The sequence below is a fragment of the Dipteris shenzhenensis genome, chromosome 15 (assembly GCF_047967505.1).
Source record: "Dipteris shenzhenensis isolate YYH24624 ecotype China chromosome 15, Dip_SZ_1.0, whole genome shotgun sequence".
NCBI classification, from domain to species: domain Eukaryota; kingdom Viridiplantae; phylum Streptophyta; class Polypodiopsida; order Gleicheniales; family Dipteridaceae; genus Dipteris; species Dipteris shenzhenensis.
The window spans coordinates 10,344,424-10,366,304 of NC_141610.1; the positions used below are offsets into that span (position 1 = coordinate 10,344,424).

A 21,881-nucleotide genomic window follows, 5' to 3' on the forward strand; every position below is an offset into this window, starting at 1 on the left:
GAGCGCTTCATGAAGACCTTGAAGGGCTTTGTGAGACAAAATGCAAGACCCGAAGGTAGCATGGCCGAGGGTTGGTTGGTACAAGAGTCACTTGTATATATTTCTGAGTTTCTTGTTGATGTGGATAGCTCTCTCCCACGACTATGGAGAGATGATGAAGACCTAGGGATGACCTCTATTGTGCCTCAAGGAAGAGGACGCAACAAAGTAATAGACATGGAGTTGCGTAATAGTATCAACCTCTTTTGCGTGCTTAATAGTGATGTGATGAAAAGATGGGTGACAAGATACGAGGATGCAAAGGCAAGAAGACAAGAAGAAAGGGCCCTCTTTCGTACACACCACGGATCTCGTGTGCCATACCCTCAGCATCTAAGAGCACTTCCAAAGGATATTCATGTGGATTGGCTACTTGATGAAATGGAGAAAGCAGAGAAAGACGAGGGGATGCATATCACAATGGAAGAATGGGAGTATGCTAGGGGATGCATGAGCAAGGTCGGTATATAGAATGTTATGCATAAGTTAGGAGGTTTTTATAATTTAGATTGCTTATTTAATTGATTTTTTCTTGGTGTAGTGCACTATGTTCAATGCTATATGGTGTGAGGGCAAGCATTTTTGAACACAACGGATTGATGATAAGAGAAACACACAAGATTGCGGCGTCATTGCTAGCTTTGAGGGAGCCAATGGAGTCATGGATGATTATTGTGGCATAATCCAAGATATCATTATGCTTGACTTTCGATGCTTCTTTGTGTATGTTTTGGATGTAAAGTGGTTTAAGGACGTGGTGGAAAGAGGCCCTAATGCAACAATCAAATGCCATGCAAGTGGCTTTGTAACTATTGACTCCACAAAGTTTTGGCAAAGTAGGAAGGACACACTAATACTACCGCAACAATGTGAACAGGTACTGTGCGCACACATAAAAATACTCGCTTTTAAATATTTGATGCAAGAAAAGTAACATGATTGTATTTGTGTTTGAATTAGGTTGTCTATCAACCAATGGTGGATAATAATAGGTGGTGGCATGTCATACCTATTATGCCACCTTCCAAAGTGATGTATAGTACATTTACTAATATGGAGCGTATGGAGGATGATCATGCCCATGGACGTGATGATGACCGTGATACAAGAGAGGAGGATGATCATGAGATAGGAGATATAGATATTGAGGCCGGCATTACCCGTGAGGACGAGCCTACCATTGGAGATCTTGATTTCGATGAGCACATGAGTGGCACAAGTAGTGGTGGGTTGAATGTATTTGTAGATCTAAACACTTGTTTGGATTTTGAAGTAGATAGTTTGGCAAGGGTTGATCTCATTGAGGATGAGATTGAACCGTAGCCCCACAATTGATATTGGCAAAACTATTTTACATATTGTCTCGTTCTCCTCATTTCCCTTAATTCTTGTATATGTGGGCTTGCAAAAAATTATGTGCTTTGGTAATCATGGGCAATGTTTGGAAAGCAATGATGTACACCAAAATCTCACTTTCTATATTCTCTGGAGCGCGTCTAACCCTGCGTCTAAATGCGCGTCTGAGTCTCAGTGTAAACGTGCAAATAAATGCGCAAATACACGTGCAGATAGACGCGCTAATAGACGGGATGTTAGACGGGCCCGTATTTTCTCAGGTCTAACGCGCAAATAAACGCGGTGATTGACGCGCAAATAGACGAGCATTTAGCCGCGCTAATAGACGCGCCCGTAATTTCTCTACTAGAGCAACGCCTCTAGACACGCCCGCTATTTTGCACGTCTACCAAGCGCGTCTATAGTTGCTTTGTGTTGTTGTGGGCGTAGTAAAAAATCCCTTCCATAGAGCATGCCACACTCACGATCTGCCAACTTTGGGGGTCGAAAAATTTGATCATAAGTAGGAATCTCTAGCAAAGATACATCACCACTATTTGTTTGCATTGTGCATCGTTGAGGCATTTTGGACATCTCTTTACTCATGGAGCTTACCACATGCAATCTTTTTGAAGAGCTAGTATTATTTCCCTTTAGCTGCTCTATTGTCTTTTGTAGTTGAGAAATAGTTTCCAATAAGGATTCCAAATTCGGTACATCGGGAGAAGACATAATAAACTCTAGCCTGAACAACAATTCAATAAAACCATAAGGCTTAGTGAACAAATTTGAAAAAATAGCTAGTATTTGTTTTTACAATAAGAATATTTCTTCTATTTAAGAAAAGAGCATTATAAGTAATAAATGAAAAAGAATAATTATTCTTACTTGTTCTCGCTTGCATGAAAATGCATCATGCATACCCAATGATATCATGGTATTATTATGATATCCAAACCATAGGTAAATAAGAAGATTCACCATTAGATGACACTACTCTCCTCTTACTGATAACCGCCCATCCTGGTACTATTATGATGCAACAGTTCCAGTCCCTCCAAAAGCTCTCTTCATTATCAACCTTCCATGTGTTCTCATGCGTGTGATCTTGTTTCAGCCATGCTAGCATGATTTGCTTCCTTTCATAATCAACTGCTCTTATCACAGCATGTAGGAATTGACTATTCAAATCACTAACATCAATGCATGCTAGCACAACATCATCATGTTCCAACCAAGGAGGCACACAACCAACTTCACCTATTTTCAATAGCCGCGTTCTTTGAGCCAAGTCTTTTGTTTCATATGCAATAAGTTTACTACTAATAGGCAAAGGCATAAACTTATGCAACAAAGAACTTATGGATCTTATACAATTCCAATAGTATGGAAGACATTGAGCTTGTAATACACTCATTCCTGTTACTGGGTCTATCAACAAATGCTCCTTGTCATTTATCATTGTAATGCATTGCTTATAGTACTCTGCACTAAAAAAAACCATATACTCTCCATCCCATTGTATAGAGAAGAACTCCCTAATGTGTGCCTTCCAATGACCTACACTTTCCGTTGCATCGTTTCCATCCACTCTTACCACTACATCATCTCCAACCTTATAAATATCACCATTATAAAAGACCTTTTGATATATTGTGACATGACGTCCTTGAAGAAAACCCACTTCAGTACACCAAATTTGTTCAAGATACTTTTGTTCTTCTTGAGAGAGCAATCGATGTACTCTTCTCTTCCTTGTTATTGGAATGCCTTTTAGTTTCATCATTTTGCAGCAAGGAAGATTTCCATTATGCATGACAAGAACTCTCCGAAAATCCTTAGCTTTCATGATTGAAGAAACCTCTAAAAGTCCAAACTCATGTATTGAATGACATGATGGACTTTCTTGATTGGTTGTTTCATAACCATCAGGGAGATAAATAGATCCATGTACCTCCATTAACAACCTTTCATGTGGCATGAGACCATCCATTTCTTCTTGCATGGTACTAAAAACCTTAGTAAAATGGGTTCTCATATAGAAGTGAGCATATGTTACTTCATTATTTCGATTATTGGTATTGACACCCACATAAGATGAAACCAGGCGTTCAAATAGATAGCACCAAAATACATCATGCATCCCATGTCTATAAACATCATCTAATATTTCCGCATTGCCTGTAAACATAAGAGAATTTGGTTAGACTACACCAAAGATACAAAAGGAACACTAGTCATCAAATGTTCAACAAGTTTACATCTAGTAAGATGGTATACGAACCTACAACATGCTCTAATGGTGAAGAATTTGCTCCCAATGACTCTTCTCTTTTTACTCTCCAAGCAAGGAGTAAAGCACGTACTGTTTTCATAGTTTCCTTTGACCAACCATTGTCACGGCTATAATTATAGAAACTATGTGCAATATCAATCAACAAAATACCCAAGTCATGTAAGTGCTTCGGAATACCTTCTATTTTGTTTAAGATATATGGTAGGCACCATTGCATAAACTTTTGGTTCTCCTCATCCTTAAAGCTTTCATGATGCTTACTTGGAACATGTGGCCATCGCCCATACCGAATAGATGAAGGCACAATCTTACTTACTACCTCAACACAAGAGTCTATCGCTCTTTTGGTCTCATTGGTTGATGCTCTCATGAGTGAAGTGATATATTTGCTAAAAACATTCAAGGAAAAAACATGCATTGCATCATATACTAAGTCCAATGATAAATTAAAACCATAGAGATCATATAACCTCCATAGTATGGACTCTCCTGATAATCCAGTATTCCTTCTCGTTCTACTTGTGTGAAGGCTTTTCTTGATTGTGACAAGACCTCGACCATTTCAATCAAAGAGCGTTTGGGAGGTGGGTACCTAGCTTGAAACCTGTTACCATCATACACATATCTCCCTTGAAATGAAGGATTAGTAACATCTAGAGTGGCTTGAGCTTTATCCCTTTGACAAAATGATTGTCCACCATCTTTGAATAAACCTATCTTGCACTGGGCTGGATGATCTCCAGTGACCATCATCAACATTGCACGAAGATTGCATAGTTTAGTCTTACCAAAGGAAACATCAAATATTTGTTCCACGGGATAGTTGTAAAACACATCAATCCCCTCGATGAAAAGTTGTTCTAGTTCATCAATAAGAGGCCGCAAGAATGTGCTAAAGGTATCACTTGAGTTTCGAATTATTTTCTTGCAACTAAATGGTATAAACAATACTGGTAGAACTCCAATTATGGAGCTCTTTCCACCATTTAAAACCATAATTTCAACAGCACCACAATCCTTTTGGGTGGTTCGAGAAGCTTGAAAACCATCCCAATGGAGAAGAAGTGCAAAGTTTCGAGGATCACCCTGTGATTAAAATACTTGTTAATATAATATCTTTTAATACATATGACAAAGAGAGCACAGTTATAAACCAAAGAGAAGAAGTTATATTCGTTTTATAAAGAAATGTATACCTTGCATGATTTCTTTTTGCACTTGTTGGAAAAGCGGCACTACTTACATACAAGCTCGTACTCTTGTGTCCCTTCATTCCATCCTCTTTTTAAAACCTCTGAGAAACATGATGTTGGATATGTGGTATACACTTTGTTGCATTTGGGGTTTCCACAAACCATTGGCAGCTCATATTCAGCATTCGGATTCCAAAAGTCTTGCACCTCACGACATTTTGATCCGTCCCAAAATTCACATATACTATCTGGTTGTGCATTTATTTCCTCTCCCAACCACCTTTCCTTTCTACCCCACATATTTAGTAAATCATGACAATTTGTTTTACTCTTGACTAGGTGCTCTAGTTGCTTACCGATAGGCAAGTAGTCAAATGCTAGCAAATCCTTCCTTGGCTTATTACATTTTTTACACTTCTCACAACATGTAGAACAATCACGTTTAAAGATTCTCTTCCTTGCATTCTCGTGACAATAACATAGTATTGCATTTCCAGCATACACATCCTCTTCACTAGGTTGAAGAAGCTCAATATCATGTCGATTATCATCTGGACCGATACATAGTCTGTAGCGTTGAGATTGAATCATACCAAGTCCATTGAACATAGAGTTTAGTTGCTCCCAACAAGCAGGAACTCTTATTCCATCAAGGGTGCGATCCCATGATTTTGGTAGTTGTACCAAGAGTTTACTCAAGCTTGGTTTCTTGCATTTTCCACTTCTACCTACTCTTCTTCCACCCATGTCTCCAAACAAGAGCTCAAGCATTTTATCTTGGGCCTTGATTGGTATTTGATGCTCATCCCATAAAGCTTGGAACTCAATTATCTTCTCTAGTATTTGATTGCATAGCAAGGGTCCTTGCAATTCATCAACACTAGCAAAGACTATAGGGGGGTCAATCGGCTCATCATTGAGGTCATGCAATTCATTTTCATTAGGCTCATCATGAAGATCTTGTGATTCATTTTCATTTGTATCACCTTGTTCGAGGAACCCCAAGTGCGTACCCAAGCCTTCGTATCTATGCCTCAATTGTTGGTGTAAAACATAAGTTGACGGAGCCACATGTCGTCCACCCTGACAATATGCGAGACAACTACAAAAAACCCTTCTTCGTTCCATCACCCTAGAAGACGTATTCATCTCCCTTGCTTGTTCTACATGAGATGGCATCCGCTCTTCACTCTCAATTTGAACTTCTCTTTGCTGAATCGGATGCACATTTCCAGATAAGTCATGGTTGCAATGCTCATAGTAGGTGCTTCTACTAATAAGCTGCCACCCTTGAGGGGTATGGGCACACCTATAGTTGCAAGTACACCTTCTCAAATTGCTTGAGGAACTTGCCATCTGAAACTCAATCAAAGGATGTAACACCATTAGAGGATGAAACACCATGACATATAAAGTGCATGACATTGAAGAATAGAGCATGGATATGTAAGCATTGAAGCATAGAGTAGAAGTGCATGAGCCATGCAAGCATCTATAACCTATTAACAACCGACAACTCTTGCTTATGTGGCACAAGGTATATGATGGAGCTAACTTAGATAGAGTAGAGACCAAGATATATAACTTAGCTAACATACATATGGCTAACATATGGATGAAACACCATTAGAGGAAGAAACACAGCTAACACATAGATAATGTGTTTAGACATGATACAATATGTAAGACATAATACAAGCATAAAGCAAATCCTAAACCCCACTTGCATTTGACCTACATAGCAAAAACTTATAGATAAGTAACATAGCATGGCATAAAATAACACAAGTATATAAGCGTAATATAAGAACACAATTATTACATAATCATAGCATAATGCGAAGAACTTAAGAATAGTACATCATAGCATAATATAAGAACCAACTCATACTCCCTAATTTGTTTCTTTCTTCAAGAAGGTAACAAAAAAATACAAGATCTATACATATTTATTTTAGAGATAATCAAGAAACAAATTAAATCTTTACAAGATAATCAAGAAATAAATTAAATCTACATTGCAACGCAAGTAAGGAGATAAAGCATTTGTCCAACCTGGAGGATTAGTAGATCAAACGAGATAGAGTGGTCCTCGTAGCGCAACCACTAATCAATAGAATGAGGATATACCCTGTAATACAAGCACAAAAGAATGAGGATATACCACTAATCAATAGAATGAGGATATTCTACGTCTTACGTCAGTGGCTTTCTTTCTATTCTGCTGCGTCTCCTACATATTCCCTGCCTACTACGAGCTTGAAAAGCTTCGCAACATTAAGTGGTGAAGATCGAACTACAAAGGAAACCTCCGTGATGTTTCAGATTTTTGCAGGAAAGGAAGCGTGGAGGGGTGGTTTGCGAGGATTTTCAAAGAGGGGAAGGAAGGAGGATACCTTGGTGGCGAGCTGCTTACGGGGAGCCTTTCCTCCTGTAGATTTACGAGCGGTCTGCTTGGTACGAGCCATGGTAGAAGCAACAACAATGGCTGAACTCATATCTTCTCCACGTCTCTAGTTAGTTTGAGGCTGGAGCTTACAGGAATCGAAGGACATGAGGGTTGCAGGAGAGTGCACCAGATCAGGGAGCAAGGGGAAGGTATATGTAGGGAGGATCGAGTGAAGAGTAGGAAGTTGCAGGGGAGAGCAAAGACCGAGGACAGTAGCTAGAGGCCGACGCGATGAGAGAGACGTTGGGCGGGAGTTTTGCCGCCACCCAATTTTGTTACTTCGAGTTTTACCTTCGAGATAACCATTTCCTTTCATGACTAACCGACAACCCAAGACCATTTGCATCCTTTCTAGTTGCTTGCATGGATTATCCATCAACCTTATCTCCACCCCTCTTGACCCCCGCCCCTCCTCTCGCTCTCTCCCTCTCATAAAGGTGTAAATTTTTGAGATCTTCTATCTTTGTAAGGTATAGTCTAGAATGATTGTTTTGTTATACTCAAACTATGTTTTTCCTTTAAAAATGGATACTCCTTTATCTGCTCCAACCCTTTTCTTAAAACCTTCGGTGGTAGCTAGCTAAAATATTCATGCTTACATGCAAAATGGTTCCTACTATGGCCCAAATGGACAAATAACATGCTAGCTATGGCATGGGTGGCTTCCAAATCTCTCTTACATCCAAAATGATGATGGATTTACCCCTTGCATCTTCATGTGGCCAATAGTACTAGGAATGGTATCAAAACATATAACTAATTGCACAACATGCTACATGTCAATGCAATTAGTTATATGAACTTCCCGACTAGACATACAATGTCTGATGAACTTCATACTTGTCAAGATCATCGAAAACACTTGCCTTAAGTCCCTTGTCAAGTTTGGTACAAATCGGATGTGACCTTCCCGACCAGACATACAATGTCTGATGAACTTCATACTTGTCAAGATCATCGAAAACACTTGCCTTAAGACCCTTGTCAAGTTTGGTACAAATCGGATAAAGTCACATATGAATGTCCTTGACTTACGTATATTTTTCCTTCATGTGCATACCATGCACATGGAGTCAAGTTTTGTACCCATCGGACAAGTTCACATATCAATGTCATAGGCCAATCCATATTTTTCCTCCACGTATGTACTATGTGCATGAAATTTGGGACATTTGACCTTACTGACTAGACATATGATTTTGGATGAACTTCATACTTGAAAATATCAAGGAAACCGATTGCCTTAAGACCCCTATCATTTTTGGTACCCATCGGACAAGTTCACATACCAATATCCTTGGCCGATCCATATTTTTCCTACACGTACATACCATGCACATAGAAATTTGGGCATTTGACCTTACCGATCGGACAAACACTATTAGATGAACTTCATACTTTGCAAGATTATCGAAACCACTTGCCTTAAGACCCCTGTCAATTTTGGTACCCATTGGAAAAGTTCACATACCAATGTCCTTGGCCCATCCGTAATTTTCCTTCACATACATACCATGCAAATGGAATTTGGACATTTGACCTTCTCCACCAGACATACAGTGTCGGATGCACTTCATACTTGGAAGGATCATGGAAACCACTTGCCTTAAGACCCCAGTCATGTTTGGTACCCATTCGACAAGTTCACATACCAATGTCCTTGGCCGATCCACATTTTTCCTTCACGTCCATACGATGCACATGGGCATTTGACCTTCTCAACCGGACATACGGCATTGGATGCACTTCATACTTGTCAAGATCATGGAAACCACTTAACTTAAGACCCTTGTCAAGTTTGGTACAAATCAGACAAGTTCACATATCAATACCCTAGGCCGATCCATATTTTTCCTTCAGGTATGTACCATGCACATGGAATTTGGGGCATTTGACCTTCCCAATCGGACATACGATGTATACTATGAACATGGAATTCGGGGCATTTGACCTTCCCGACTAGACATACGGTGCCGGATGAACTTCATACTTGGAAAGATCGTGGAAACCACTTGCCTTAAGACCCCTGTCATTTTTGGTACCCATCAAATAAGTTCACATACCAATGTCTTAGGCCGATCCGTATTTTTCCTTCACGTACGTACCATGCACATGGAAATTTGGGCATTTGACCTTCCCGACCAGACATACAATTTTGGATGAACTTCATACTTGTCAAGATCATGGACACCACTTGCCTTAAGACCCTTGTCAAGTTTGGTACCAATCGGACAAGTTCACATATCAATGTCGTAGGCCAATTCGTATTTCTCCTTCACGTGGATACCATGCACACAGAATTTGGGCATTTGACCTTCTCGACCGGACATACGATGTCGGATGCACTTCATACTTGGTAAGATCATGGAACCCACTTGCCTTAAGACCCTTGTCAATTTTGGTAACCATCGGATAAGGTCACATATCAATGTCCTTGCTTTGATTGGATTCAATTTGATTAAATTGAGTGGATGTAGAGATTTGAATAGAATGAGTGGCTCCTCTTATTTGAAGGCATTCTGTTTTAGACTAATTTTTGTAGTTCCCTTGAATTTACATCAAATTATATACTATGGAATCCAATGTTAATATGATTTGGTTCAATAATGTTTGCATCACCTAACGTGGTTATATATTCTTATGTATAATTTCACTTTTGTTTTGCCATAACAATATACCATATATCGTATCCTAATGCTATTATTTCGTTTTAATTATGGTGGCAACTCGTGGCTAATGTGACACCAAGCATGCTAATGATGTGGCATCAATGGGGATGATGATGTCTCATGCTCTAGCCTCATGTGACAGCATGAGGTGGCAGTGATAAGTGAGGTGGCAAGGTGATGTGGCAGCATGAGGTGGTGGTGATGAGTTGGCAATGATGAGGTGGTGGTATGAGGTGGCACTTGAGTGATGATGTGGCACCTAGGGTGTCTCTGATGTGGCTTCATGAGGTGGCAGACGTGGTTGATGTGGTACCATGAGTGGGGGTGAGTGGGAGGTGGCACAGGGTGAGGTGGCAAGTCAAACATGGTCAAGATGGCTCACATGGCATGGTGATGAGGCAAAATTAATGAGTTGTTCAATCCACATGAGCAAGATGCCCACGCCCTAATGGCTACCACCACTAGGCTTGGTGATGCCACAAACCTACCCTTCCAAGCCTAATACCAAGCCTATCTAGCCTTGGTATTTGGCTAGGGTGCCACTTTATTTCCAAAACATGGGGATTTCACCTAGGGAGGCGATAATTGATGCTTTCCTCACTCAAATTTGACCAAAATTTTGTCCTCTTATTCATCACGTGGAGGACTACAAAATATGTGATTTTTGGCATGTTTACTTACGTGCACAAGTTACCAAGATTAATTCTTATTTTCTTTACTACTCCTCTAACAAGTAAAAGTAAAAGTAAATCTGACAGCTCACAAAATCTAACCGTTGGATTTGGGATTTGATGCTTGCACCACATATCCTTATGTGTGTACTAACCCTTTACCAAATTGGATTTGACCAATTTTTTGACAACACTCAAAAAATACAGTGTGCACCAAAATGTACCTTTTTTAGGTCTTTAAATTTTATAAATAATTAATAATTATTATATAATGCATTCAAATAATTACCAATAAATCAATTTAAGTTTCACACTATGTGAGGAGAATACATATTAAGTTTCACTATCATCTGATGCATAATGAGTGAGATATTAAGAAATTAATATGATGGTGTTTGTTTGTGACAAAGTGTGACGGCCCCTATGAACCTGCACTGCGCCATAATAAAATTATCATTGTGAATCTCCAATTTTCGATCAGACCATACCATTGTGTGCAAAAAACCATGTGTGATGTATTGACTAAATCCCTAGAGAAGTAGGTTAGATTTCCAAATTTGTGTGCAAAAAGGCCTGTTCCCCCCCCCCCCCAAAGTTCGGGCACTGAACCAAAAGTGGACACCCTTGGCTTGCAACCACCCTATTAAACACATTGCTTTACAAAAATGATAGTTTTGACAAATGAAGCAACCATTTTAAAATATTATAGGATGTTCCATTAGCATTGAGGTAATTTCCATGATGCCAATAGCATGTTAAAAACCTCCAAGAATAAACCCAAAATTCCTAGATAGAGAGCTCTTGAACGCTTTTTGAAATTTCTTACATTGAATCCAAAATTTTTAGATTGAGAACAAAGACCATATAGATAATGTGATTCACAATATATTACAAGATTGATATAAAGCAAAAACATGAATTTAGTAGATATGAGTGGAACATTGGCTAATATACATGCGATTTACAAGATTAAAAATTTTGGACTGCATAGCAAAAGGATGTATTTGCTAAAGTCATAAAATTACTATATAGAAAAAAAATAATCTCCTAGATGCAAAAGATTGCAAAAGGACTACTATATAGCAAAAAGAAATTTTCTTAGACCCTCTTCCAAAAGAAAAATTACTATATAGCGAAAAACATAATTTTCTAGGTGCAAAAGTTTGAAACTTGACCACTATATAGCAAAAAGAAGAATTTCCTAGATCTAAAAACTTGGAAGGGGATTGTTATATAGGAAAACTTAGAATTTCCTAGATTCGCAACAATTACTATGTAGAAAAACCATGGATTTTGCTAGTTAGACAAACAAGTTTCTATATAGAAGCCTTATGGTACGTAGGAAAATGAATTAGCTAGTTAGAGAGCTAAATTTTGCTATTTCTAAGTAGCAAATCATGCAAACTTTACTAGTTATAGTGTGCTTTCCTATATAGTAATAGGTTTAGAGTTCCTTGTGTTTGTCATGTCGTTGAGCAGGTCGATTTCGATTATTTTGGGATGATCTCAATCCGGGCTTCATACAATTTCCCTGCTTGTTGTTAAAGCGATCGTTGGTATACATTGCTAGATTAGTGGGATTATTGGAGGACGAATTTAGGTGTCCTTACATGGTTGACTCTTGTAGAATCGCTGGGATGAGTAGTGGAATCGAAAGATTGGCTAGCGTGGTCTGTGTGGTTATGAACGGTTGCCATGACGTCGGTAGGGCCGCCAGGAGACATATGGCTTGCACATTTTGAGCGAGCACCAACCCAGAGAGGGTGAGGTCGTCCATTGCGGCACGCCAGGTTTGTCGAAGAAACTTAGAGACATCCTCTGCGTCAGACATATTTGTCTTCATCAATTTCTTCAGATTGGCGATTTGTGACGAAACATCCGTGTGCTGGTATGTTTGTCTTAATTGACCCCAAATTTGATGGGCAGTCGTGAGTGTTCTCACTGTTTGCTTCTGTTCTTCTTCCATATACAAGAAGAGTTCCAGCCGCGCATTCAAGTCCTTTGTTTTTCCAATCCGCTACCTGTTGTGCATTCGTAACAACGGTTGGATCAGGACAAGGGGTTGACCCGTCAACAATGTCGAGCAGGTCGAGTTTCTGAAATAGTAACTCCGTGGTCATTTTCCATGGTTGGTAGTTTGAATATGACAGCTTGTCAACCTTGCAGGTAACGAGAGACAGCCGCATTTTGTGCCATCGAGTCCGGATCAGGCTTCACAGGGACGGCTACGTTCCGAGTTGTGCTGCACTCGACGAGGTTGGGCTCCGTCAAGGACGTGATACGATATAGAAATCTGCTAATCTGTGTATTCTAAACAGTGCTTACTGATGCACAGAAAACCTCTTACTTCATATTACATCCAACGAATGTTTACATAGTTCGATATACGAAACGTGTCTTTTTTACTACGACTGTTCGTGTTTGTTTTACAACAAATAATTGAATCGTTTATTTGATGTTTTGCATTATTATTTCTATACCGTTGATAGTTTCTCCATATGTTCAAGGATATAAGAGAGAGAGTAATGTCTTTTAAGACGACTCTTTGCAACTAAGAGATGGGGATAGCTATAACACGGGCTTCCCACTAGTTACATTGATGCAAGTGACGATGAAGAAATCCATACAATACACCCAAGCTTGAAAAACGTTTCTGGCATTGTCCATGAAAAATTCTTCTTAGACCTATGTGAATCTACAACTGAAGGTTTCTAGTTGGTAAGGGCTGCCCAGCCAGAAATGACTTGATCAAAGTGAACGCACGTTCCGGCTGAAAAAGAGGAACTTCATGGCCTGCTCCCCGAACTGTTGCAAATGTCAGTCCATCGTAGATCTCCGTCCAACCACCTACCTGCACACACCCCTTGAATTCGGTCACCTTACTAACATATCGGCTTTCTTGTCCACGCACCCGCAGAGATTTCATTGATGTGATCCTTCTTCGTTGTTCTTATTGTTGTTGGGAATGGCTTACGCCAGCAAAATCAAGGAACTAGAAGTTCGACGAAAAGATTTAGATCCGTCAACAACAGCAGGCCGGGGCGCCCCTCAAGTCTCTAGAGCACTGGATTGAACAAAACTTAGACCGGGTATCCGATGCAGAGTTGACTAAAGAATTACATTCAGTTTGTGAAAAGATGTAGCCAAAGATGTATATACTGTTTTGAATTACATCTCACGACGTTCGAGACCAGCTTAGGGATTTTGCCTTTCAACCTGTGCGGATAAGCTTTCACCCCAAATTACAACTCAAGCCCCGTGCAAATATCTGCTCAGGAGATACGGTGCGAGTAGTTTAGAAAACCAGCTATACATGCCTGTTCATTATGGTACCATGGATACCAGCGTGTTTTGACGTGCAGCTTGAGACGAGCGAGCGAATATCTTGTTGCAGTCACCGGAACTACGGAATCCACATCTCCACTGCACAAATGCTCGGCAGTTAGGTGAACTGTGGACGAGGGGAACACAACGACTCTCGTACAACTGGCAAGCACAGCCATTCATTTGCAGCATGTTACCAATGCAACCCTCGTATATTTTACTGTCACCAACCTGAACACCCAGATCCTTAAGCCTGTCCCGATGAGTTCTCTATAGATTGGTAGCACCGAAAGAGCAGAGTCTTGCCAGTTGCGTATTAATACAGAGCTGGACGAACGCACAAAACAGAGGGCAGTTGTTCAAGCCGTCAACGATGTGCTCCAAGCATTGCGTTACATTCTGTAATTAGAATATTGTTCGGGATGCAAGCTTCATGGTGTCTCAAGACTTACATTCACATTCTTTTGTTGAGATCTACTTCGTCTTGTTTTATATTCCAAATCCCAAGAACAATACCTGCATGCCGTCCAGGGATAAGAGAGGCCTGTAGTGTTGGCATGGAAAGCTCTCTGCACATCAGGTCGGTTGAAATAAACTTCAGCATTGTTCTCAATGCAAGGGTCATATCCTTCAATCCGCCTCAGAAGCTGCGTCAAAAAAAATATGGGCAATTACGTTCCCAAAATAGCACGGCCAAGGAGTGAAAGAAAGACTAGAGAAACAGACAGAAAGCATGTTCAAGATTCGACAACTGTGAAGGAGGTTCATGCGGAAGTGTAGCGAATCAAAAGTGAACAACCACGTGCAAAGAAGAACATACCGAGTTCTTGAATTGAAAATGTCTCCGTCCAAGGGGGTTTGAGCAAGAAGGCATGTAAATATTATAGGGATCTATGTGTCCGGTTTCCTTGCTAACTGCATACATCAGCTGGCTGCAAGCTGTCGAAGTATTGATTGTAGAAAAGTCACAATGCTTAAGGATACTTCGATGTAATTTGTCAGATATAATGGCATGAGTCCACCAAAAATCCACAGTTCCAAGGTTATCATACAAGTTGTCCGTCACAGCATTGCCGACCTGCCAGTTCATCAACCACCGAATCAGATCGTAAGAGGGCATGCTGCTCATTACATCATGCTACGTGAAGTGTATGTTAGTTCTATTAATCGTGATGCAAAATTTCGAAAGTGTGGTTGCACTTTCTTTAGTGAAACCCCCGCCGCTTCTCTTCATTGTTTTTTTGAATTCTGGTTTGAGAAAACTGAGGTTCGGAGTTACCAAGAAACCCTTCAAATTCAAGTAGGGCCTTGAAGAACCTTGATTGCGTTCGTACACCAACTTCGCTAACTGTGGCACATAGTGTCCTACATCCAGTGATCTCACTATGAGTACACATTCCTCCACTGTAGACAAACTCGAACAGCCTCAAGAAAAAAGGGCTAGCGCACTACTACGTAGAAAGAATGGACAAGGGAGTCTACCAGCATAGCTCTCTCCTGAAATGTAAAATTCCCGACCCTTGTACTTGGGGAACCTCAGAAACCACTTCTCAAGAAATGCATACGCATCTTCAGCTGCACAGAGAACCTTCATTCTCACGACTCCGCACATTGACAAATATTGACGATTTGTTGAAAATGTCTCAAAATAGAATCAAGAATTTCCCCATAGAGGAAGTTCTGTTTACCTGTGCGAGAATCCCCAGTATCCAACAGGTTTGTCGATGTGTTTGTATAGGAGAATCCAACGCCAGCAGGAGATTCTAGAAATAAAATGTTTGCAACTGCAGCAATCAAACCCTGTCAGACCGGTTGATCAAAAATCACATCGACTCCGTGTCAGACTTTTCGCGTTTCATATACTAGGAAGACACAGTGAAGAAGAATAACCCTTGTTCCACGAGTTCTGATTTAGATAGAGCCCGCTTCCGGTCTTACGAATACGAAAAGGTCCAAGCTCCTCTGACGCTCCATACGCAATGGACGAACAGCCGGGACCTGTTCAGCTCCAAGGACACAAGGACAAACATTTAATTCTTGAACCTTGAGTGGTAAAGCATTTCCAATTTTCCATGCCAACTTGTAGCACTCCTCATGAACTCACTGTCCAGTTAACGCACTAATACCGTTGTCCCTCTTGGACATTAAGCAGGGGCCTTCACTTAGGTACGACCCAGACGAGTAAGTGAGAAAAATACTTCGAACGCGGGGTACAATAATAATTTCCTATTGAGGTCGCTGCGCAACTGCGCAGTCCCAGAAGCACATTGAGTATGCTTCCCATTGTCCCAATTTCCAAAGTTCCCAAGATTGACGTTGGGATAGCTGGCGTGCAGCTTTGTGAGCCTGAGCCCTGAAGGTCTGAGCTCTGAGGTCATGTATGGATGGATCATGGATTGAAGCATCAAGACAGTGAAGATGATGGTTTTGCAAATTGTAGGAAGAGAGTAGGGGTGACGGGGAATCAAGTCTGAAACTTATTAGTTGAAAGCTTCAAGCAAGGTTCGGCGAATCGGCGACCATGTCATGTAGGAGATCGGGTCATTAAAGGTTGCTCAAGGCCGAGAGAATGATGAGGACGAGTCAATGAGGAGGTACAGGGATGCTCACACTCTTTTACTAAGACTAGAATACCGTCTGATCTTATTAGGGTCGGATTTACTCGGATTCATGATGTAGAGAGCAAACTATGAGGCTGTTTGTAAAAAGGCTAGGCTAGATGGTTGGTTGTCAGTTGGCCCAATGAGTCGTCGTTTGCTAACTTTTCCAGTGGACGCCTGCTGTATGGTGAATTGATAAGTCCGTTGACAATAACTTCGTCTTTAGAGGTCTACTTTATATTACTCAAAAACTTTTCCCGTGGACGCCTGGTGCATTGATAAGTCCGTTGACAATAACTTCGTCTTTCTTTTTTAATTGAAAGAGGTCTACTTTTATATTACTCAAAAGTTGCCAAACCGTTCATTGCGGGTTGCAGTCTGCAGAAGAGAGTGATGAAGGAATTTACGATCAGCTAGTAATGACTCAAGATACGTGCCCATCGATGGGCTTGGAACTTCGCAAAGAAAGCCCAGATCATCGCCTTGGAATGCAGTCGCAACTTCGCAAAGAAAGCCGAGGCACCAGATCATTATTGGTGATGTTGGATGTCGGATCTTTGTTGCGTTGCTCAATTGAACCGACCCACCTCTCATGGGGCTGTAATCACCCCGTCTCCCTTCGAATTTTGGACCACTTCTCTCGCCTACATCGGAACTCATCAATTCAGACAAACAATGCCTCTCAGATCGGATTTCGGAATGCAACCCTGACACAAGAATCCACTCCTCGTCTTCTAAGCTTGGAAAGCTACCCTGACGCAAGAAACTATTCCTGCTATACTTTGGGTGCACCGGCTGCACCTCGAAATGCGTCAGTGTCCTTCCTCCCAACGACTACAAAACACCGACGCCTGCATCCCCACTACTTAGTGTAAACAATGGCAGTAGGCTGTAGCTACTTCCGCGAGGATCTTTGTAGCTATAAATTTATCATACAATGGCCAAGTTTATTGCAGCATGTTGCGAAGGTAAAATATTTACAATGCAGAGGGCATCGTCCTCCACGCTATATATGTTTCCAGACAAGGTGCTTCAATCCAACTGTTCGGACCTCAAAAGAATAGCACCGCTACTGTTCATGTGCGATTTATTACCTAAAGTTTGAAACCGTCGGCCGTGATCCACCGCGCAATAACGAATGTTGCGATTTCCAATCTAAAAACTGGCAACTTGCAAGCTGCAACATTTCTCTCTCTCGGCATAAAATACTACGACTCAAATGCAGTCTCAGCATTCAAACCTTTTTCACGTGCTCGTGGCCGCGAATCAGGATGTTTCTACAGTCTACTGACTCTACTCTATAGACTACAGGAGTGTAACAGCAGCACGACACACGAGCGAACCTTGTGTAGAAAACCTAGACCACATGCACTGCGTTCTTCACCCGACAGAACTAGAAGGATCTTCAACACTAAATGCCCAACCCAACTAGAGTCCGACGAATTCAACATTGCCTGAGAAACGACGCCAAAGCCTTCACATTCCCATCCACAGTCCGATTTACATCCCTCGAAAAGAAATATAAGATACATTGTCATAATATTCAAAAACAGATGCGGTTAGAATTGCAAATCCCAGGTGGCCAAACAATAGATGGTAGCTCTCGTATCCAGGCCTTGACCTATTTTATTTTACGTTCACCGTGTCACTCTCCATTGCACTCTCTGTCGCAATCGTTTGTAAAAGCGCACGCTACACACTGATACAGGGAAGAGCTGGCAAACAGTGTTTGAAGTTTGAGCGAGCATCGCACATGCAACTTGGGAGCTTTAAGTATAGAACTTATGACAGAAAAGTCACGGTCAATGCACTAACATTAAGCTTTCCCAACCCAGACCGGTCAGACTGGGTATCCATCAAACAAAGGCTTAGTGGATCATCATGGCAATTAACGCAAAAATGAAGTTTACAATATTTGAACCGTAGGAACTCAAAGGTTCTGAAGATTTTAATATGTACCATGAACCAGCAAATTACAATTTTCTTATGGCCTTTACTAACGATAGTGCACCTTGCGATATCCTCCACCCACCTTCCTTTGTCGTATGGATCATGTAGGGTGCAGGGGACCCTCCAAGCCTCATGGCATTGGGTACAAAGTACATCACGCCCAAGCTGTTCACGAATTATTTCTGTTAAGTGCTGTTGTATTCTGTAGTTTCGCTCCTCCGCCCATCGTATCTTTTTTGTGGACTGTATGATCTCTGGGCTTCCTCGGTTCCCTGTAGCAGAAATTTCGTGTACCTGAACCTAATTCAGATCCTCTCTTCCTGGCATCTCTCATTAAAGCTTTGCGTTGGCTGCTTTCACCCCATCTCTACGAATCAATGTCGTATTGGAGAGAACAGATGCAGCAACGAGGACATGGGATTAATAAGGAAAACGTTCGAATGCTTACCTGAGAGTGAGAGGTCGTGCTAGGCACGGTTGAGCGACAGAGGAGAACCTGGAGTCGGACCAAAGGTGAAGAAGATTGACCTGCGCCGTTTGGAACTCCGTTGACGCTGGGAGGGTCCCATGGAAAGCTGCAGTTTCCAGGAGGATGAGACCGACGCTAGTGGATGGAGAATATCATAGGGCCGATACTTTGCTTTTTGTCTGCCATTCTTGACAGACCTGCTGAGAGAGAACGGATATTTATAGCATTACCTAAGGTATGACAGGTCGTTCTTGTTGGCAAAGTGTGGCACAAATAATGCTACATCTGTACTTCGGGCCTTACGACTTGTGTGTCACCCTCGACAAGTCGCTTGCAAGGAAATCAAGCTACGTATTATAAAGTGTACCCGTCTGTATGTGAAGAGAAATGACAGTATTTCTTCGTTAGAAACCTTTCATAAGCGCCATGAACTGGTCGACTTCATCAGTTCGCAAAAATCAAACGTCTACCCATACAGAATCGTAGCGATTGGTATGGCGATCAATGGATGCCAGTCCCGCGACTCTAACCCTTCCTTCTGACTTGTCTACATAGCATCAAAAGCAGGTTCTCAGCTCGACCCTCCCTCCCCTCTGTATATACCTGCTCAGAGAACCTTCCAGACTAAGCCGAAACTAGTTTGGTTAATCCACAATTGAGAATAATATGCCCACAAACGCTTAGGTTAATTTGCACCTCCCACCTTAGCGCTAATTCAAATACCCTTTTTTGAATGTCGTGGGCACCTATTTGCTTCGTGGTAATGGAAATTCCAGAGAAAACATTGGAAAAGCGAAATGAGAAAAGATTCCCTTAACTTACACAGCCAATAAAAGAGAATGAGTTTAGCTACATACCCCCGTTGAGCCACAGTAACAAGGGCTTAGAAGAAGCATCCTCCGTTGCTTCAGTAAGCCAATAAAACAGTGCTCGTTCGTCCTCCTCGTTCACTGTAACATAGCCGGAATACTGATCAAACTGGACATGGGGTTGGCCTGGAAGCGCCAGGATACGATCCAGCTCTTGTTGCCGGAGCTCCTGGTCAGTTTGCCCAAGGGCAGCAGTGAGCGCGAAAGCCAGGAGGAGGACGTAGGCAGCTGCCGAGCCAGAGAAGGTATATGGCCTCAAGAAGATGTGCATGGCGGGGAGCTGGGGGGGAGTAAGCAAGTGATTGAGAGCAACAGAAAGCAGGTCGATGTTGATCATTGCGTGCTGATGTTGTGTGCAATGATGAAGGGAGCAAAAGGCGAGCAATGTGAGCAAGCTAGCGCAAGAGAGAAGTTGCGATAGCCCTGACTCCTGAGGGTAACGAGCAACGAAGTGCGCGCACCTTTTGGGAAGATTTTTATGAAGGTGGCAATTTGGCAGACTGCGCTCTCTCTCTCTCTCTCTCTCGCGTCTCGACCTTCGCACCGTCTTCCATGCGCCGCATGCAAACTCCTCGTAAACCGTCTGGAGAAATTGACAACGCAGGGCTCGAGAAATCGTTAATCGGTGGTGAGAATGTGTGGACTACTGGACAGCGTGATGAGAATGATGACTTCAATTGAATCTTGGTGTTCAAGGAAGTGTTTTCGATGAGAGAGAGAGAGAGATGACTGTGAGTGATGAGTGATGACTTTGAAATTTTGGTAAAGAGAAATGTTCAATGAATGCCACTGCAACAAGGAGGAGAGCTTAAGCCTTAAACGAACTGCATGAAGTTTGAGCAGCAGGACGGATGGATCATCATGAGTCATAGAAACCCAGCACAATATTACAACTGCAGGAATGACAGATATATCTTGTAAGAGAGACTGTGAACTAAAGAGGAGAGCTGGAGCAACGACTCACGATTTTAATTCAGGGCCTAGGCGCTCTGATTTTAAAGGAACGGTTGAGGGACGGAGACCATAATCTTGGAGCTTGACAAACGAGTAAATAGTGGGTTCGATGAATACGTTTTCAAACACATGATTGTTGCAACTGGGTTTTAACTTTTTGCAACTGATAGCTCAAGACTTAGAGGGACCTGGGGGCGGACGCGGCCCCCGGGTCCCGTTGTCCTATCTTGAGAACTTTTGTTATGTGTTCATGCGAGTGGCATGGGTTGCTACAACCTTGCCGGCAAATTGATTCTTGCAACTGATGAACTAGGAAGGTCGGTCAGAAATACTAAAACTTATGTCACCTTCACCTCTTTCCACGGTTGAAAAAACTGATAAATGTCCAGCTACTTATACATCCCTCCAGTCTATGTCGTTGAAACTATTTTTTGCAAGTGATATTTGCTGCCGATGCAATGTTTTTGGGTGTGGCAATATGATAATCTCCAAGGTTGACAACAGTATAATTCGTGCTTTTCCTTGGGGGCCAATGATAAAACTTAGCTAGAGGACTTAGATTGGAAGTGAAAAATAAATAACTTAGCGAGAGGATTGATGACAAAGGGCTGTGAAACAGGTAATTAGTTTTCTGAGTGTGAACGAGAAAGTCGTAAACTAGTGCTAGCTGCAACCTGGTTGGAGATCGAACCTGAGGGGTGGACTGGTAAGAATGACTAAGAACTACTTCGTTGACAAGGAGAACCAACAAGAATGGTGCAAGGATTAGGCTTTCCTTTTATCACGAAAGATTGATTGATGATGTATATATTTCTGCATAGGATTGACGTGTTGGAGCACATGAAACCTCACAAGTCATCATCTTTTCAATTCACTGTGAGTGCGATTGCGTATTGCGTCCATCTTAGCCTTTATTGCTGCACAGCCAACCGTATACTCTTCTTTTCAGTTCTTTCTCTCCACATCTCTGATCGTTGCCATGAGTTCACGCATCGAAATAATATTACAAGAATCTGCCCGCCCGCTTTTAAGTTAACGTGGTCTCTCGCCTCTCGAATTTACA

General features: G+C 41.6%; 2 protein-coding genes and 1 pseudogene across 3 annotated transcripts; all 3 read right to left on the reverse strand.

Annotated features, from left to right (window-relative positions):
• Positions 1-2,317: 2,317 nt before the first annotated feature.
• On the reverse strand, positions 2,318-3,223 carry LOC147893336 (uncharacterized). Its single transcript, XM_087385713.1, has one exon. The coding sequence runs from the start codon at positions 3,221-3,223 to the stop codon at positions 2,318-2,320; it is 906 nt and encodes a 301-aa protein (XP_087241839.1).
• Positions 3,224-12,096: 8,873 nt separating this feature from the next.
• Positions 12,097-12,772, reverse strand: LOC147893337 (uncharacterized; annotated as a pseudogene).
• A 421-nt stretch (positions 12,773-13,193) lies between these two features.
• Positions 13,194-21,295, reverse strand: LOC147893338 (serine carboxypeptidase 24-like). Of its 2 annotated transcripts, XM_087386170.1 has the most exons (11): positions 20,936-21,295; positions 19,853-20,757; positions 15,867-15,974; positions 15,665-15,760; positions 15,459-15,551; positions 15,256-15,341; positions 14,797-15,054; positions 14,493-14,623; positions 14,208-14,303; positions 13,970-14,075; positions 13,194-13,503 (listed from the first exon to the last, which is right to left on the reverse strand). In XM_087386170.1, exons 2-11 carry the CDS (start codon positions 20,199-20,201, stop codon positions 13,348-13,350), a joined length of 1,479 nt encoding a protein of 492 aa, XP_087242296.1. In that variant the 5' UTR covers positions 20,202-20,757; positions 20,936-21,295; the 3' UTR covers positions 13,194-13,347. The 2 variants fall into 2 exon arrangements, with proteins under 2 accessions (XP_087242296.1, XP_087242297.1); XM_087386171.1 differs by having other exon boundaries at positions 13,194-13,499; positions 13,966-14,075; positions 19,853-21,295.
• Between the last annotated feature and the right edge of the window lie 586 nt (positions 21,296-21,881).

What these genes read in the sequence shown, in the direction of transcription:
- LOC147893336 (XM_087385713.1), bottom strand. Translation starts at nt 3,223, where the DNA reads ATGAAAGCTAAGGATTTTCGGAGAGTTCTTGTCATGCATAATGGAAAT.
- LOC147893338 (XM_087386170.1), bottom strand. Translation starts at nt 20,201, where the DNA reads ATGATCAACATCGACCTGCTTTCTGTTGCTCTCAATCACTTGCTTACT. An exon ending in GTTACTGTGGCTCAACGGGG is followed by an intron (nt 15,975 to 19,852) that starts GTATGTAGCTAA and finishes GGAGCTGAACAG; the next exon opens with GTCCCGGCTGTTCGTCCATT. An exon ending in TTCAGGAGAGAGCTATGCTG is followed by an intron (nt 15,342 to 15,458) that starts GTAGACTCCCTT and finishes CACTGGATGTAG; the next exon opens with GACACTATGTGCCACAGTTA.